A 19,705-nucleotide genomic window follows, 5' to 3' on the forward strand; every position below is an offset into this window, starting at 1 on the left:
CACATGTCCTTTGTCCTCTCTTTTTTCGTTTGTCTGGATCAGAGTAGGAGCGTGAGTCCTGGAGGTGGAGCAGCCATCTCTGGCCTTGAGGGACAAGTTGCACAAACCCAGACAACTGCTTTGAACAGTTGCACTTGTACTATTAGATTGTCTACCTCCTGGCTGGTCATGTGAGGAAAACCAGTCTTGTTTTGTTCAGGAAACTGAGCTGGGTTTCTGTGCACACAATGGAATGGATTCTATCTAATTTAATACTATAGCCATTTATTAAAGATTCACACACACACACACACACACAAAGCATTTTAAATATTCTCAAAATTCCTATTAAACTTAGTTTAAGGTAATATTGAAAATCATTTAACTTCTGAATTATTTTCCTTCAGAACACACAGTACATCTCACCCAACTTGAGTGCTCCCTGAATCCAGAAAGCAATGGCCTTGTTCTACTGACCCGGGAGATGGACAGCTGTGACATCCTACTAAGATGGAGCATGCTGGGGGAGAAAGAGCATGACTTCAATTTTACACTGGAGGTGAACACAGTGTTAAATTTGAGGTGTCCAAGAACAGCCATTCCCACACAGTTGGATACACGCCTATAGCTCTGAAGCTCACAAGTGAGATTTGGGTGTGAACAAGGCATGAGGCTGTGAAATCCCCAGACTCCATGCATGGGACTGCTAGGGTAGGAATCGCTCTGAGTGCTGTCAGCCAAGAAGGAAACACAGTGTGTTTTTAGAATCCTTTGCCTCAACTACCTTGCCTTACCACCTCTCTTGTCGGAGAAAATGGAAAGAATGCGTTCTTTATGGTCAGGTGCAGTAGTTCAAATCCTGATTTGTCTGTTGCCTTAGCTGTGTGACTTTGGCTTTGTTATTCTGCTTTTCTGGGTTTCAGTTTTTTTTTTTTTTCTTCTGGGCGTCACCACTAACAACCTTAGAGCTGTTGTGAGATTATATTCAACAGTGCAAGTGGTGGCAGCTCATCCAGTGCTAAGTCCTTTCTCCCTCTAGCTAGAGACTCACCAATGCATATTTTCTTCTGTGGAGTGCCTTTTAGAGCTGTCATGCAGCATTTAAATTTATTTGCTAAAAATACAGACAAGAATTATACAAAATATGTCACACTGTTCTGTTTTAATTTGTGTTCCTAGAGACATTTTTCAATTTTAAGATTTAACCATGTTTGTTTAAAAAGACTTATTTGGAAGTCATAGTTATAGAGAAGGAGGGAGAAACAGATAGAAAGACTGTATATCCACATGGACTCAATTGCTGGGGCTGGGCCAGGCCAAAGCCAGGAGTCATGAGTTTCCTCTAGGTTTCTCATGAGTGCAGAGGCCCAAGCACTTGGGCCAACTTCCACTATTTCCCCAGGCTGTTAGCAAGGACATGGAACAGAAGTGCAGCAGCCAGCACTGAAACTGGTGCTCAAATAAGATGCTGGCATTGCAGCTGGCAGTTTTACCCACTATACCAGGCCCAGATTTAATAATTTGTGATATTTTCCTGTATTCATTTCATACACAGATATTATGAAGGAACACATAGATACCATATTTTCTTAAAATAGAGATCTTAATATCACATTATGTGGGATTCACAGTGATTTTAAAGTGAGGAAAAGGGCATATTGTCATGCAAATGATACAGCATTTACATTTAAATCAGGGCAACTGCTTAGCTTCTGGCTATTGAATATCTGCGTGTAACTTTTAAAAAAATTTATTTATTCATTCATTCATTCATTCATTTGAAAGAGTAAGACAGTAAGAGTAAGAAGAAGAGAAAATTAGAGCAATACCAAGCTTCCTTCTGCTGGTTCACACCCCAGTTGCCAAAAGCCAGGTTTGGGCCAAGCAGAAGCCAGGACCAAGGAACTCCTTCCAGTTCTTCCAGCTGGATGGCAGAGCTTCAGCACTTGGGCCATCAGTTGCTCTCTCCTCAAGCATATGAGCAGGATACCGGATCAGAAGGAGAGCAGCTGGGACAGATCTGAACCACATTTAATACAGGATGCTGGCATCACAAGCCCATCCGTGTACAACTATAAGAATTAGAGTGCTTCCCAAAGTTGTGGGGAAATAGAATTAAAAGACAAATTTACTGTAATGCAAAGCTATTTTCAAGTCCATAGTTTTTACAGAACATGCATTTTCCATAAACTTGTTATAAACCCCTCATGCATGATGAATTTATATTTTACTAGAACAGATATAACAAAATGAAGTGTTCTTTGTGTGCCTTGCACTCTTCTAAGCACTTTGCGAATATGAACTGATTTAACATCTAAAAAAAAAAGAACTTACGCATCAGGCACCATTATTATTCCCATATGGTCAATGTGGAAATAATGCACAGAGAGGTTAAATGATTTGCTTACTGTCACACAGCTACAGAGCCAGAATTCAAATGTGGGAGTCAGATCCTATCATTTATGCTTGTGAGTGCTACACTACCACCTAAAACACGTAAACACAAGGAATCTACCACTTTGTCTTGTGATTGCTTGTGATTCTTGCAGCCCATGAGGTCTTGGAGGATGATTTTATTTCTCCACTTCTCACACTGGAAAAAAAAGCTAGAAATTTGTCTCCAAGCTTCTTTTTCATCAATAACAGAAATAGGACTATGTCAGAAAACTTTTGCTAAAAGCCATTTGGAAGTAAGTATGTTTATGGCATGTGTTAATAGAGCGCTGTCGATGGTCGCTAGCACAGTAACAGAACTGTTCCTGTTTGTTTAAGTTTCCTAAGCACCATATAATTAGCTGGATCATGAGGGAGCATGCGTGGTTTTGTTTTGTTTTTTAAAGAAAAGTACCAGCTACCTTCCTGGAAGAGCACGTGTATTTTCAAAGGCCTCACTCCCTTCCTAGGAATGAGGAGCTATAGCCAGGAAGCACACGAAATAAGAAACAGTGCCAGTGGCAGGAGGCTTAGATTAAAGCTTACGGAAATTCCCAAAATGGTGTTGCAAAGGGGGCATTTGAAGGGCACAGACCAGGTAGAAAACAAAATACAGGATTATTTTTCATTTGATCTTCTCCCAATAGTCTTCAGTTCAAAAGAGATACAACTGTGCTCATGGCAGACTGATGGTTTTTGATCTGGAAAGCCAGTTCCTATCTCCAGTGTGTATTTAATGTGTGATCTGAGTTTGGCACTCACATCTTTCATATCACTTTTCCTTTGTGTAAATGGATCCAACTATTCCTATTCCCTCCCACATATTGATTGTGTGAGGATAAATGAGATAATATAATTCCATAGAAGAAGGCTACTAGGTAGACTAAAAGAAACATCATTTTCAAACATCATTTCAAAATTTTTCCTTTCCTGTGACTGTATATGTGTAAAGTCATAAGTATTGTCAGATAGTCAAATCATTTTTTTTAACCTTATTTATAGGCCCGGCACGGTACCTTAGCAGCTAAAGTCCTCGCTCTGCGTGCAGCAGGATCTCGTATGGGTTCCGGTTCCCAGTAATGTCACTTCCCATCCAGCTCCCTGCTTGTGGCCTGAGAAAGCAGTCAAGGATGGCTGAAAGCCTTAGGACCCTGGATCCATGCAGGAGATCCAGAAGAGGCTCTAGGCTCCTGGCTTCAGCCATTGCAGTCACTTGGGGAGTTTGGGGAGTGAGTCGGTGGATGGAAGATCTTCCTTTCTGTCTCTCTTTTATTCTGTATATCTGACTTTACAATTAAAAAAAAAACCATTGTTTATTTGCTTTATTTATTTGAATGGGAGGAAAAGACAAAGAGAGAATGAACTTCAACCTACTGGTTAATTCCACAAATGATTGCAAAAGCCAGGGCTGGGTTGGGGTGAAGCCAGGACCCAAGAATTCCATCGAGATCTCCTGCATTGATGGCAGGGACATAGCTGACTCATCATTCAGTGTCTCCCAGCATGCGCAGTAGCAAGAGGCTGGATTAGAAGCTAAGCTGGTGGTGGTGGTTTGTTATTTTTTGAACCTGTCCTTGATACTGTCTCAACCCAGATGTTTTGAAGAATTGAACTTGCATTATTTTTAACATATTGTTTACTCAATACTATGTCAATTAATTCCATAATGTTGTATATTGATGCTGATGTTTTGTTGGGGATTTTAACTGACCGGAACTTTGCTCTGTTAGCTCTACCTTCAGACCAGAGAAGGTCTCCCCAAGAGGCCACTGAACTTATCTGGACAATAAGACGCTGAACTTTATGCTAGGTATATGCTTGCAATGAAGGAATCTCAACTGAACTTCAACTGAGGTTATGCAGCAAGGTAGAGGAATCCACTATGGGGGGAGGGATGTGGAAGGGGTGGGGGGAATCCCCAGTGCCTATAAAACTGTATCACATAATACAATGTTAATAACAATTAAAAAAAGAAAAAAGAAAATGCAACAGGAGATTAAAGAACACAAATGGCAAAAAAAAAAAAAAAGAAGCTAAGCTGGGATTTAGACTCTGATATAGGATGCCTCATCACCAGTGGAATCTTCTGTACCGAACACCCATGTTCTTTTATTAATTAACATATTATAATTTTACATAGTCATGGGGTACAACATGATTTTGGAAAAAAATTATGTATTACTATTATTATTTTTCAAACATTGATTTATTTTTATTGGAAAGCCAGATTTACCGAGAGAAGGAGATACAGAAAGATCTTCCATCCTCTGGTTCACTCCAAAAATGCTTCCAACTGGCTGGAGAGTGAGCCAAAAGATGGATGATCTCTCTCTGTCTCTCCTTCACTCTGTAAACCTATCTTTCAAATAAAATAAATCAACAAATTATTTTATATATCAAACATTTTAAATCATTTTAAGGTATTTTGAAATATATATAGTCAATTGTTATTAATTTTACTTATCCTACAGTGCAACAGAATGCTAGAACAGCTTCTTCCTCTCCGACTGTATTGGGCACTGTTTGTTACCCTTTCGCCCTCCTACCTTTCCAGTCTCTTCTAACCACTATTCTACACTCTACTTCCACAATACCGTCTTTCCTAATGTCCATGTATGAATTTGCATTATTTCTCTTTCTGTACCTGGAGTATTCACCAACCACAACATCCTCTGGACTCGTCTATGTTGCTGTACAAACAGCAACTCATTCTTTTAATGGATGGGTCCACATGCCACATTTTTTTTAAAGATTTGTTTTATTGAGAGAATCAAGATGGCAGAATAGGGTAAGGACACGTTTAAACAGACAGAGAAACATTTAATCAGGATAAAGCAGAAAGGACACATTCCAGGAAATAGGAGAGGACAGAACAACAGCAGAGGGGCACCTGGAGACTGTCAGACACAGGAAAGCAACAAAAATAATGGTGTGGTGTTGCACTGACTGATACTCCAGCGGCATTCAGCTAACAGCAATCTGAACTCCACCAGCAGCAACCAGGTGGGAAGGGACTTTCACTGGGAGCTTGGAAAGTGAACCCAGACAAAGAACTGTCCATTTGATTTCAACTGGTCTGTTTAATTTGACCAGGAGCAGAGACAGAGCAGCAGATCCCACACAGGCAGTGCGAGAACAGGGTGGATTTCACAGCCCAGTCAGCCCCCTAGAGCCGAATTGGATGCTATTTGGCTTAAGGAGGCAAAGCAAGGGAAAGAACTGAGCATACGCTGATCTGGGAGTGAACTCATTTCTGACTCAGTGAACTGCAGCAACGTGGCATTCTACAGGTTTCACTCAAGATAGGTCTGGGTAGCCTTTAGACCTGACAGCTAGTTAGCAGATCAAGAACTGTAGTGGTGATATGTCAGGCGCCATTGTGTACAGTGTGGCAAAAATTTTAGGACTGCAGGAACAACGGTGAACTGCACATGTGCTGAGCTCGCGAGAACTCACTGAGTTCAGAGGATTGCACTGGTCCCACAGGAAAATAATACCGACTGTGTATGGGTCAAAACAGGTCCTTGTGGCACCCAAACCTAATGGCCAACAGGTTCTGGCAAGATCAGCACCACCAAAAACCTAGCTATGGGCCTGGTGCGATAGCGTAGTGATTTAAGTCCTCGCCTAGCATGCACCAGGATCCCATATGGGCGCCGGTTCTAATCCCGGCAGCTCCACTTCCCATCCAGCTCCCTGCCTGTGGCCTGGGAAAGCAGTCGAGGACAGCCCAAAGCCTTGGAATCCTGTACCCATATGGGAGACCTGGAAGAACTCTGGCTCCTAGCTTCTGATTGGCTAAGCTCCAGCTGTTGCAGCCTCTTGGGGAGTGAACCACTGGACAGAAGATCTTCCTCTCTGTCTCTCCTCCTCTCTATATATCTGTCTTTCCAATAAAAATAAAAAATAAAAATAAATCTTATAAAAAAATCCTAACTGTATAGGACACCTGTTGTCTCCCTAATCATGGGAACTGCTCCAACTGGAAGTGGGAGAAAGGTTGCAGAGACAACAGTGCAGCCTCAGTACAGTATCACAGGAGGTCGAGAGTGGCGAGGCAGGAGCCGGGGCTACAGAGACCATGATCGAAATCTAACATAAGAACCCAGACCTGGAACCTGGGGGGAGTGGCACAATAGGTTGCAAGCAAAGAGTTGTATACCAACTGCAATAAGTAAAATCAAGGAGAAGACTCTGCTAACTAGAAGTACAATGACCAAGAGCAAAAGAAGACAAAAAGGCAAAATGAATATTACTGAAGACTTCCCTACAAAGGAGCAAAACTCTGTGCCAACCTCAAAATTAACTGAGGAAGACATCGAGAAAATGGGGGACACAGAATTCAGAAAACTCATTTTAAAGCTTCTGATCAAAAATGAGAAGCACATACAAGAGTTCAAAGAATTTAAGGAGTATTTTACACAAGCAATAGCAGCAATAAAGCAAATCAAGGCTGATATATCAGAAATTAAGAACACAGTTGAACTAATTAAAAGTACAGTGGAGAATCTCCAAAATAGAATGAAGAAAGCAGAAGAAAGAATCTCAGGATTGGAAGATATTTCCTGTCATCAGGGGAAGCAAACAAAAAGCTGGAAGCAGAGCTGGATCAGGCCAAAAAAAAGTATTAAAGAATTGAAAGACACTATTAAGAGGTCTAATATAAGACTTATCGGAGTCCCAGAAGGTGCAGAAAGAGCAGCTGGGTCCTCGATGTATTTAATGAAATAATAAAGGAAAATTTCCCTAATCTAAAGAAAAAGAATTTGGAAACAAGATACAGGAGGGGCACAGAACTCCCAACAGGCTTGATCAAAAGCAATCTTCACCAAGACATATGATAATGAAGCTGTCTTCAATTGCACATAAGGAAAAGATTTTTAAATGTGCACGTGAAAAAAATCAATTGACATATAAAGGAATGCCAATTAAGCTCAGAGGAGATCTCTCACAGGAAACTCTACAGGCAAGAAGAGAATGGAGTGACATATTCCAGATTCTAAAAGAAAAAAATTGTCGGCCCAGGATAACATATCCAGCAAAGCTTTCTTTTGTCTTTGGAAATGAAATAAAATTCTTCCACAGTAAATAAAAGTTTTAAAAAATTTGCCTCTTCCAAACCTGCTCTACGAAGGATACTTCAAGATGTTCTCTTGAAAGAGAAGAGGAATAGCCCTTATCAAAGGCAAATGTGAACATCCCAGTAAAATGACAACACAAGACTAAGTCAATGAACAACCCATTGCTAAAATGACAGGACCAAATTACCACCCATACATATTAACCCTGAATGCAAATGGCTTGAGCTCAATCAGACGTCATAGGTTAGTAGACTGGATTAAAATAACAAAACCCATCTATTTGTTGTCTAGAAGAGACACATTTCACCAACAACATTCAGGGAAAACTGTATCTAATGGATTTTAATCTTGTTGTTGTTAGTTTCACCTGTTCAAAACACTTCCTTCTCATTAAATTCTTCAGTGACACAGATATCATAAGTAGCATCATTTTCTTCAAGAAGGTTCTTCATTTTCTTTTTCATTTCTTCAGCTACATGTTAGTCATTTAGTAGCATGTTATTTAACTTCATGGTGTTGTTAATTTCTTTTTTCTTCTTGTTGATTTTGTTTTGTGGCTTTTCATTTAAGGGGATGTATAGTAACTGTGTAATGGAGACTCATATCGTAACATGTTATTTAACCTCATGGCATTGCAAATTTCTATTTTTCTTCCTGTTGTTCATTTTGTATTGTGACTTTTCATTTAAGGGGATGTACAGTAACTCTGTAATGGAGACTAATATATCCAGGTGTGAGGATACAATTTAGTATGCATCTCTACTTCCAGACAAAGATGGACTTACAATGAAACTGTTTACTGTATCTTGACAATAGGATGCTGGACTCTCTGCCATTGTCCATGCCCACACTGATGGACATATGACTGTGTATGAAGAACTATACTTCAGTAATGACATAGGAGAACTATGTGTGTGGGGTGGAATTGGGGAGATGATAAGGGAAATCGCAGGGGCCTTTATAACTGTGTTATAAAATGATAATAATAAATAAAAAATGTATTGCTGAAAAAGATTTATTTTATTTTCATTGGAAAGGCAGATATACAGAGAGGAGGAGAGGCTAAGAGGAAGATCTTCCTTCCGATGATTCACTCCCCAAGTGAGCGCAATGGCCTGTACTGCGCCGATCCGAAGCCGGGAACCAGGAGCCTGTTCCGGGTCTCCCACACAGGTGCAGGGTTCCAAGCTTTGGGCTGTCCTTGACTGCTTTCCCAGTCACAAGCAGAGAACTGGATGGGAAGCGGGGCCTCTGGGATTAGAACCAGTGCGCATATGGGATACTGGTGCATCAAGGCTAGGACTTTAGCTGTTAGGCTTCCGTGCTAGGCCCTGCCACTTTTTCTGTTTTCATACATCTGTCAGTGAGCACATAGATTGTGTCTGAATCTTAGCAGTTATAAACAGTGATGAAATAAATATGAGAGTGTAGAAATCAAGCATTCCAGTTCTCCACAGAGATGATCAAAGTAATAGGAAACACTTATTGCATCAAGGACTCAAAGAATCTCTTCAAAAATTTAACTACTTTTAAAATTTAGTAATGTGAATTGGTTGATTTATTTTTCAAGTGTGTATTTAATGAATGCTAGCTGTAAGCAATGTATTTTAACACATATCTTTCATCAGTTTAAACCAAACATCTTTTACCCTTTACCTACAGGTCTTCAGGACAGTAATGTGGGGTAGCTGGTGTTGTAAAGCTGCAACTTGCAACATTGGCATCCAGCTTCCTGCTAATATCCTAGGCAAAGCAGTGGAAGATGGCCTAAGCATTTGGGACCCTGCACCTAAATAGGAGACCCAGATGAATATGCTGGCTACTGCCTTCAGCCTGGCAAAGCCCTGACCATTGTGGTCATCTGGGGGAGTGAACCAGTGGATGGGAGATCTTAATTTGTCTAATTTTTCAAATTAATAGATCAACCTTAAAAAAAATACTGTGGCATGGGCATTCAGTCCATCCATGGGGAGCCCCAATCGTATCTCCAAGGGTCTGAGTCTGAGTGCCCGCTGTACTTAGCTTAGCTTCCTGCCGGTGTGTGCCCTGAGAAACAGTAAGTGATGACTTACATTCTTGGGTCCCTGCCACCCACATGAGAGTCCTGGAGGGAGCTCCAGACTCCTGGCATTCACCTGAATCAGATATGGCAGCTGTGGGCATTTGGGGAGTGAACCACCAGATGGAAGACTCTGCCTGTCTCCATCAACCTGTTTTAAAATACATAGAAAAAGGGCCCGGAGGCGTAGCCTCCCACCTGCGTGGGAGACCTGGAAGAGCTCCTGGCTCCTAGCTTCTGATTGGCTAAACACCAGCCGTTGCAGCCACTTGGGGAGTGAATCATCGGGAAGATCTTCCTCTCTGTCTCTCCTCCTCTCTGTATATCCGAGGTTGTAATAAAAACAAATAAATCTTAAAAAAAATACATAGAAAGAAATAAAACTTTGAAAACAAAGGGCCTGGCGCTGTGGCCTAGCGGCTAAAGTCCTTGCCTTGAATGTGCTGGGATCCCATATGGATGCTGGTTCTAATCCTGGCAGCTCCACTTCCCATCCAGCTCCCTGCTTGTGGCCTGGGAAAGCAGTCAAGGATGGTCCAAAGCTTTGGGACCCTGCACCTGCGTGGGAGAACTGGAAGAGGTTCCTGGTTCCTGGCTTTGGATTGGTGCAGCCCCAGCTATTGCAGCTGCTTGGGGAGTGAATCATCGGACAGAAGATCTTTCTCTATCTTTCCTACTGCAGCTGCTTGGGGAGTGAATCATCAGACGGAGGATCTTCCTCTCTATCTCTCCTCCTCTCTGTATATCTGACTTTATAATAAAAATAAAAAAATCTTAAAAAAAGAGAAGACAATTAGACATTAATATTTGAAAAATTGAACTTGAATTGACTTGAGGCTTCATATCAGTTGACATCACAAAACAGCTAATTATTTTTAGACTACAAATCATGGTCCTAAGTGGAAGTTATTGCTAGTTCCACTTTAGTCTGTACTAATCAGACAAATCTGGAGTTGAGGCCTTGGTGTACAGTATAAGGCAAACTAGAAGATATCTGAGAATGGGGAGATTAAGAAAGTGGAAGGTTTGGAAATCATGTCACATGGGCAATTAAACAAACTCTTGAAGAATAGAATGGTCAAGAGGAACAACTGGGCTGGACTCCAAATCCAGATCAAAAGACAAATCAATTGCTCAGTAAAGTTGTAGACAACTAAACCAGAAGCACAGAATTGTGAGACCAAAGTGGAGGGGTTTCCTGATGGGGAGAGATGTTGGGTTGGAGAGTCAATCCAAGTTCTCTTTCTCCTGTGTTCCCCTGTGCCTTCTAGTCCTAAGTTATGGGCCTTTGGAGTTCCCAGCTTCTACATCTCCGACTGAAAAAGCGTCTCACTGCTGTGGGAATTTTGTTGTTGTTGTTCTTAGGGTTTCTTTGTATAGTTTTTCCATTCTCCTTATGGCCTCATCTAATTCCTTGTCAATAACAACTCTACTCCACTCCAATTTGTTACTCCTAACAGGCTGTGGTCCAGAAAAAAAATGTCATAAGCAAATGCATTCAAATAGCATGAATAACTGGAGCGAGGGCATGCAAGTTTCTCTCATGAGTCAAGTCTCTGACACGTGGACCTTTAGTCATGAAGGCCTCCTTCTGCTTCTTTTCAAGTTCTCAGAAGTATTCTAGATTTGTCAGTTATGTGGCTTCTGAAACTTGTTCTGAAAATTTTGTAATTTTGCTACACTTCCTACTAATATAAGAGATTTAAAAAATTCAGAATCTATTACTGAAATCTTCCAAGACACAAAATGGCAATGATATACTTGTTAAAAGCAGGCTTTTCCTTCTGTGGGTAAAGGTTTTTTGGACAACTTCTTCTTGATCAAAATACAACTGGCAACTAAGTCTACATAGACTTAGTAGACTAGGAGGTTGATGACTCTTCTCCCTTGCGTTGCTCCGCATATAAAAAGGGCTGTAGAATGCAGACTCTCCCAGAAGATGGGAAATGATCCTGACTTCACTGGTTTCCTTCCTAGTGCTGGTTCTTAGCATATAACAATCGTTTTACATATCTCAGAAACACTTACTGAACAGTTACAAGAGTGCTCCAGTTAGGAATAAGGAAGCATGTAAGACAAATGTAACAATGTTTCATGCAGACTAAGCATAAAGGGTGGCTTTAGCATAAAGCAACCTACTGTTTTAGTAAAGGGAATAAGAATCCATCATTAAACAATCAAGTAGGCGTATTATCAGTGGAGGATTGGTGCAAATAATAAATGCTTTTGAAATCTGTAAGGAGAAATAGAATAGGTCTGCCTAAATACAAGTGAACTTGGAAGTTAATTATTAATATGCTCTTTTTTTTCTTTCGTTCGTTCTTTTTTGTTTTTGGTAAGTCACCTTATTGGGTTAATATTTATGCCAAGAACCTTTGGCTACCATACTTGTCTATCATTCACTAGGGAAAAAGGATCAGTGACCTCATCAAGGCCGTAGTTATAGGATATGAAGACCGGCCCACACTGTCAACATTTGAAAACGCCAAGGGTTTGTTTTCTAAAGTGGATGATGTTAAACAAATCGCTGTCCCTTATCTGCACCACTTCCAGAGTTGGCCGGAACAATAATTTTAACGTCTCCCAAATGGGTCATGTGGCCCTCCCCCTGTTCCTCCTGGGAGATCCGGACTGCTGCCTGCTGTGTGAGTACAAATAATAACTGGTGTGCCCCAAAGCTGTCCCCACCTGTAACACCCAGCAACTGAGGAGAATCCACAAAGCAGCTGATTTTTCTGGACACTCTTCCAAGACACAAACTGAATGATGTAACACAAACTGCCTTTCGCCTTTGCTTTTACGGGTTTCCCAGGGTGTGTCCCTCGCTCTATGTTCTCGCAGCACTTGCTCAAGTCCCAGGCTGAAGCGCTATTTAATCTGTAACCATAAGCAAGAGAACCTGAGGAATCCTATCTACAATTAGCCGCTTGTGGTCGCTACTAAATTGTTCCCCAGGAGTTACTTCATAACACTATCGTGCCACAGCACAACAAGAACTCTATGCCACCGTGGCACGCCCCTACCTCCAAGGCAGGGATGTTGTGGAGTTGCCCACGAGCTGCGCCTGTAAGCCTTCTCCTGGGGGGAAGGGGAAGGCAACTTGAGTTTGAATCATGAAACATCTTTGATATCAAAATTAGTGGCCCCTCAGATCTTGAGAGCTGCGATTGTTTCCTGGGCAAGCGATCTCCACTCTGCCCCAGCCGCAAGGTAGCAGAGAATCGGCGCCCACTTTCCACCCCCACCGCAGTGCAGGCGCGCCCCCAAGTGCCAGGACCCCGGCCTGGGCTGGGGGCTCTTTATTTCGGATATTGAGATTCACTGATTAGGGAGAAGGGTGGCGGGCGGAGGAGGCAAGGCTGGTTTGGCTGGGAGGTGTTTGGTGGTGGTGGTGGTGCTGGGGGGAGTAGGCGCCAGTCTGTTTCGCGGTTTTTTTAAGCCCCCTTGGCATGCCCTGACCTGATCGAGAGGGAGTCAACTGCTGTCTGGAATGTTCCGGGAAAAGGTGGGAGCCTGTTTCCCAGGGAAGGCCTGTGGGTGCTGGGGGGCTCCAGAGCGGTCAGACAGGGAGATGCAGGGCGCGCGCCGGGAGGGGCTTCAGGGCCACTGGGGGCCACGGAGCCCGCACGCTCGCAGCCGGGGCGGGCGGAGTGCTTAGCGCGGCGGCGGAGCTGGGCGGGCAGGGCGGCCAGCCAGGCCAAGGGGGGGCACCCCTCCCCGGGAAGGAGGCGGGGGAACGACGGCGACCCGGCCGCCAGGACTGCACCGCCCGGGCTGTCAAGCGCGGGGGGCGGGCGGGAGGAAGGGGTGGAGGTGCAAGGGGAGGAGGGCTGGCACCGGAGCGCCGCGGTGTCGGTGCAATAAAAATGCATCCCATGGAACTGCCCATGGAGAAGGACGGGACCGGGACGCTGCGGCCAGAGGAGGTGGTGAAGGAGGAGGAGGACACCCGGGAGGCGGCGGCGGCGGCGGCAGGGAAGTGAAAGGTCTCGCAAAGTTCAGTGGAGGTTGCAGGCGGCGAGCCCCGGGCTAGCAGTGGCGGAGGAGCCCGCAGGACCCGCTCGGCGGGGCAGCGCGGCTAGACTGGCTATGGTCCCGGGGCTGCCGCCGCCCCCGAGGTGCCCGGGCCCCGCCAGTCCGGTGCGCGAGGGTCACCCTGCCGCCCCGCGCGGCCCGGGTCAGCGGCCCCGCGCCGCAGGCGCCCACTGATCGAGTTCAGCGCCGCAGGAGCGGAAGAAATCCTCCAGCGGACCTGCTGGTGCTTCGTCTCGCAGCCAAGAGGTCCCGGCTGCCCGCACCCGGCCAGCCCAGCTGCTCCCGGCTGCTCCCGGCCATGGGGAGCTGCGCGCGGTTGCTGCTACTCTGGGGCTGCTCGGCTGTGGCCGCAGGTGGGTGGTGACGCGGCCGGGCCCCCACCCCCTTCCCTGGCTCTCTGGGTTTCTCTGCTCCGGACTTGGGAGTGCTTGGGAGACAGGGCTGGGAGCGCCAAGCTGGGCTCCTGACGATGGAACCAGTGGCCATGTTCCGCCTCCTTTCCCGGGGCTCCGCAGTTGCAAATCCTGTTGATCCCCGCCTCTTCCCCCTCCCCAACTGAGATACACTCGCTCCAGGATCACCGAATATTCCTGGGTGCGCCCCGCGGAAGATGCTGCGGCCAGGGATTCTTGCTCAATGAGGCTTCTTTTAAAAACCAAACCAAAACAAACAAACAAAAAAACTGCCTTTGCACTTTGTGAAGGAACAAAGGACTCAGCTCACCATATCCTGGCCCTTCATGGGCTGAGGAATGATGAGGAGGGGGTAACCAGGGAACCCTAGGTGCACGTGGGCTTCGTGGCGGTCCCCTCTTGTCCAGCGATCCCTGACTTTGGGCTGGGCACTAAGGGGGCCAGGTAGGGAACACCTGGGGGTGTGGGTATGCACCTTATGCCTGGGGGCAGTAACTGGTGGGATGCAGTGGGAACCCCAGGCTGGCTGGTCGCCTTGGCTGTGCGCATAGCTGGCTGGCCCCAGGGCAAGCTGGTACCCTGGTCCACCAAGGCTTTGTGGGAGGTCGGAGGCGGGTCTGCTCCCTGTCTGGGTAACTGGACAGCCAGCAGAGGTGTCATCAGATGCCCCCTCCTACTTTCCCCTGTCTCTCTGGATGTGCTAGGCCATTCATTCCCAGCTCGCTGTTCCAAACGGCAGGAAGGAGCCCCTTCTACTTCTCTCTGTCCCTCTCACCTGAATTCCAATTGGGTACAAGTGCAGCTGGAGGGGTGAGGAGTGAGAGACTCTGCAGCATCAGAAAGAGAGTGGGGCCAGGAGGGGCAAATAGGGGCCCCCGGGAAGCCTTGTGGCTCACATTCCCTCTCTTGGCTTCTCTCACTCTATGCTGAGAGTCTCCAGCCCCTGTACCCAGCATTTGGGTCTGCATTCCAAATCAGCCACAGGAGCATCCTTGGCTGCAGTCACTTCTGGGCTCTCCCAGTATCTTGCTGGCTGATTCATGTGACTCCAAGTCTCTTCTAGATTAACAATTTAGGAGCCTGTTAATTCTACTATCTAGGTCTTCCCCCTCCCCAGGGGTCTTTCCAGAATCAAGATTTCACTGTAACTCTTCTACTTCTGTACTTCTCCATGCCCCCACTACCGCAACCCCCAAACAACATGGCAACCTTCACAAACCTCTCCTTGTTCAAAATAGCATGATGGCCAAGACCTGCAGGCCATCGGGAGAGGGTGCATAAACATCCCAGGGCCAGTGTTTCCAGGCTGAGATACTTGCACAAGCAGTAGATGCTCTTCCCCGAAAGGCTTTACAGGTGAGTCATAGCCCACTGTGTGTGTTTGTGGGATTCCGGCCACGAGCAGCCGTTGCCCCAGCCAGCAGGACAAGACACATTCTACACTGCCTGCATTTGACATGTAAGAAATAAAGCTTCAAATGTAGCCCTTCATTTTGGCAGCCAGCCTGGAAGAGCAGGAGTGGGGTTGGGAGGGAGCAGGCAGGGATGGCCAGCAGGCAAGCAAACTGTCTCCACTTCAGCAGAAGCCGTCTTTTGGCTTCCTATGACACTGCCCTGGTAACAGTTCAGGGGCTGCTACCTCTTCAACAGAAACCATCCAATGAGTTAGAATGGGGGCAGTGGGGATGGGTGGGGAGTTGATTCCCTTTGCTTGAAATGGTTGATTTTGTGTCAGGGAGACAATGCAAACAGAACCCAAGGGAAAGAGTATACTAGGTAGTCAGGATGTTCCTCAGTGAATGCTGCTTATCATTTGGAGTCATCTGGAAGCATCGTGTTCTATTGGCCCTCCCTTCAGGAGGAGGAGTGTGTTACCTGGAGAAGGTGTTTTGCCTCACAGATGGTGGTTGAAGGTGCTTCCGGGGGCTGTCTATAACTGCTCTCCTGTTAATCAAACAGGTAACTACTGCATCACCCGTCATAGGTAAGGCATTTGTCACACAGAGAACATGTAAAATAAACCTCTGTGTCTTTTAGCAGTTTAGAGAAGGTTCTTTTCCCCCCATGATTTATTTTTACTTCATATCAGCCATGCTATTACATAGCTGGGATCCAGCCATTTCTAGCTTTGCTTCCCCCCATGAGGTTCTGTTGTCTATGTATTACATGCCTCATTCCATCTTCCCCAGAGAATTAGTCCCATCCCCAGCTTAAACATACAAAGAAAATGGAATTCTACATGTCCTTCTAAATGCATTCCTCATACTAAACATGTCAGATAATGCTAAGAACCCAAATTACAACTGGAAGACACAATGAGGTGATGTTACTTTGGCACGAATCCATGACTTGTAAAGATGATTTTGTTTCAAAGGCAGAGCATGTTTAGAAAAAGAGCACTTTTCACAAGTGTTAAGCCAATATTCCTCATTTGGCTATCAGCACTTTCCTCTCTCTGTACCTGACATCACTCTCTTTGCCTATGTGAATTTTACAAATGAACATAGAAATCAAATTCATGCATGCTTGCATACACGAATGCCCTCAGAGTACAGAACAGTGGTTGTGATCACATAATTGGGTGAAATTTCTGCTTTGCTGCAGGTCTCAATTGCTTTGGGGGATGCTTGCTAGTGGTGAGATGGATAGGGATAAGGGAGAAGCTGTCGGCATGGCTTTCTTTGAATGACACAACTTTCCCTTTCTTAGGACTGAGTGGAGTAGCTGGAGCAAGTTCCCGCTGTGAAAAAGCCTGCAACCCTCGAATGGGCAATTTGGCTTTGGGGAGAAGACTCTGGGCAGATACCACATGTGGTCAGAATGCTACAGAACTGTACTGCTTCTACAGCGAGAATGCCGATCTTACCTGCCGGCAGCCCAAATGTGACAAGTGCAATGCTGCCCATCCCCACCTGGCTCACCTGCCATCAGCCATGGCAGATTCCTCCTTCCGGTTCCCACGCACGTGGTGGCAGTCTGCAGAGGATGTGCACAGAGAAAAGATCCAGTTAGACTTGGAAGCTGAATTCTACTTCACCCACCTCATTATGGTGTTCAAGTCCCCCCGGCCAGCAGCCATGGTGTTGGACCGGTCTCAGGACTTTGGGAAGACCTGGAAGCCTTACAAATACTTTGCAACCAACTGCTCGGCGACCTTCGGCCTGGAAGATGACGTTGTCAAGAAAGGGGCTCTCTGTACTTCTAGATACTCCAGTCCTTTCCCATGCACTGGAGGAGAGGTAAGGGCACCTGTTTCACTGTATGCTGTTAAAGAAGGCAGAAAAATGTGACCAGCCCACTTTTTTTCCTAAGCATGAAGCTATACTTGTAGCAGCATGAAAGAAATTAAAGTTTTTCATGAGCTTTATTTGTTGTAAATTATCTCTCACCTTTAAACATGCATGTGCAGTCATTTGGGAACAGATGGCACACTGGCTAGATTTGAGTCTAAACTCTGAGAGTTTGCAAGATTTCATATTAAGCAATGAGGAGACACACATCAGCACTGCATTGAGAAGTTTAAAAGCTCCTGATGCGGGCTTGCTTGGTGGCATAGCTGGCAGATCTTGTGCCTGTGGTGCCAGCATTCTGTATTAGTGCCAGTTGGTGTCCCAACTGCTCTATTTCTGATCTAGCTCCCTGCCTATTGCCTAGGAAAGCAGCAGAGGAGTGCTCTAGTGCTTGGGTCCCTTGCACCCACATGAGAGACCCAGAAGAGGCTCCTGGATCCTGGATCCTGGCTTCAGATTGGCTCAGCTCTTGCTGTTGCAGACATTTGGGGAGTGAACCAGTGGATGGAAGATCTGTCTCTCTGTCTTTCCTTCTCTCTGTCAAAACTGTCTTTCAAATAAAAGAAAAGAATAAAAGTTCCTGATGTTCCTAGTTAGCTGAACTGCTCACGGGGCTTCTGAAGAAGGGGAGGAAGGAGTGTTATTGAGACAGCCTATTCTCATAGCCCGCATTGGCATCTTCCTGGTTCCATTTGCATAGATAGGAAGTAACCAGAAGCAGAACCAGGGGAGGAAAGGAAAGCTCATCTTTGTCAGAAGGAAACTCTCAGATGACAATGATTTTCAGATTCCAAGAGTGCAGAGCATGCACGCCAAGGTGGGTTCTTTTGCAACACCAAGATTCCCTTTAGGCTCACAGACAGTGAGTTCCAATGCAGGGGCTTGCGGCCGTCATTCTGCCAAACTACCCACCTAGCACCATTTCTGCATACGGTGTTTGCTCTCTACTCTCCAGCTCCCTTCATCGAAGGGGGAAATGGGTCTTTTTAAACTTGACCTGGATAGGTCCCGAAATGTTTTCCCTGAGCTGAGAACATTCAGAGAAAATCAGCTGAAAGCAAATTATAAGTGTAGAATGCCTCCAATAAGTAGATTAAGAAATATTGACTAGAGGGGCTGGTGCTGTGGCACAGTGCTTTAAGCCACTGCCAACCATGCTGGCATCTCATGTTGAAGCACTGGTTTGAATCCCAGCTGCTCAGTTGCTGTCTAGCTTCACATTAATGCACCTAGGATGGCAGCAGAAGATGGACCAAGGACCCTGCCGCATACAAGGGAGACTCTGAGGGAGTTCCAGAACACTGTGACCATCTTGGGAGAGAACCAGTGGATGGAATGTCTCTCAATCTCTCTCTCTGTCTCTCTCTCTGCCTTTCAAATAAATAAGTCTTACAAAAATAAAAAAAGAAGAAGAAAAATATTGATTTTCAAATAAAGGGAAGAGCAATCTTTTACACTCAATTCACACATCATGAACTTATAGAATATCTTTTCAACTGGCAGTAACCCCCCTCAGGGGACATGTAACAGCAGCCAATTTGGTATGGGAACTGGTGGGATTGTTTGTGTCTATGAAAATCCAGGGACCTTCACTATTATTGCTTTGCTACTTTTTCCCCAAGATGTTTTAAAAATTTACTTATTTGAAAGGCAGAGTTACAGAGAGGGAGAGCAGAGAGGCAGAGAGAAAGTCTTCCATCCACCCCCTTCCCCCAGATAGCCAAAGCCAGTAGTCTGGAGCATCCACTGGCTCTCCAGCATTGGTTCTGGTCCAGGTGCATTCACCACAGTGCTGGCCCTCCCCGAGGAGACCCTCAATAACAGTGCTGCTGGCACCAGCCCCCAAGGTTCCTGGCACAAGCAGCCCACCAGCTGTTTCCATTCTCCTTTCTGTTGCCTGAAGGCTTACACCCTGTCATAATAGACTTGCAAAGATACCAGGACAGGAAAGAATCAGGTAAGTGAAGACGCATTGTTTCCCTATGTGGGGAGTACTTTGTGTTGAAAAGGAGTGAATGGCTTGACCTCTCCAATGGCGTTGGAATTGAGCCTGGGGATCTATCAGCCCTCAGCATCTCAGTGGCCCTGAGCCATGAATATCTATGACGCTGCAAAAACAGAGTTTGGGTAAGATGACAGGGAAGTTCCTGAGTAGATGTCACTCTGAATGTCTGACAGTGCTCTCATAATTACTGACAGATGACTAAATTTACATTTATCTAACCTGTGGTTGAAGCAAAAGCTACCCTCTTTAAAGCCAGATGACTTAATGTCATCAATTCAATGCACATTTATTATCCAGCCTGGAAGTATTTTAAATTGTAGTTGCTAATTTAGCGGACTTATATTTTAATAGCACTTTACATGATATATTTCTTTTTAAAAAAGATTTAGTTCCATTGGAAAGGCAGATTT

At 45.1% G+C, this 19,705-nt stretch overlaps 1 protein-coding gene across 4 annotated transcripts in view; it reads left to right on the forward strand.

The window, feature by feature from the left end:
• The first annotated feature begins 13,013 nt into the window (after nucleotides 1-13,013).
• Nucleotides 13,014-19,705, forward strand: part of NTN4 (netrin 4) — a 116,182-nt gene continuing 109,490 nt past the window's right edge. For 2 of the 4 annotated variants that reach the window (XM_040980554.1, XM_040980561.1), the window contains exons 1-2: nucleotides 13,442-13,940; nucleotides 16,710-17,239. In XM_040980554.1, the coding sequence (XP_040836488.1) occupies nucleotides 13,886-13,940; nucleotides 16,710-17,239 (585 nt within the window). In that variant the 5' untranslated portion in view covers nucleotides 13,442-13,885. Of the gene's footprint in view, nucleotides 13,058-13,441; nucleotides 13,941-16,605; nucleotides 17,240-19,705 lie in introns of those variants that run through there. The other 2 variants (XM_040980569.1, XM_040980578.1) reach the window with 2 other exon arrangements.

Source organism: Ochotona curzoniae, unplaced genomic scaffold (genome assembly GCF_017591425.1).
Source record: "Ochotona curzoniae isolate NIBS_2020 unplaced genomic scaffold, NIBS_Ocur_1.0 contig_1014, whole genome shotgun sequence".
Classification (NCBI taxonomy): Eukaryota; Metazoa; Chordata; class Mammalia; order Lagomorpha; family Ochotonidae; genus Ochotona; species Ochotona curzoniae.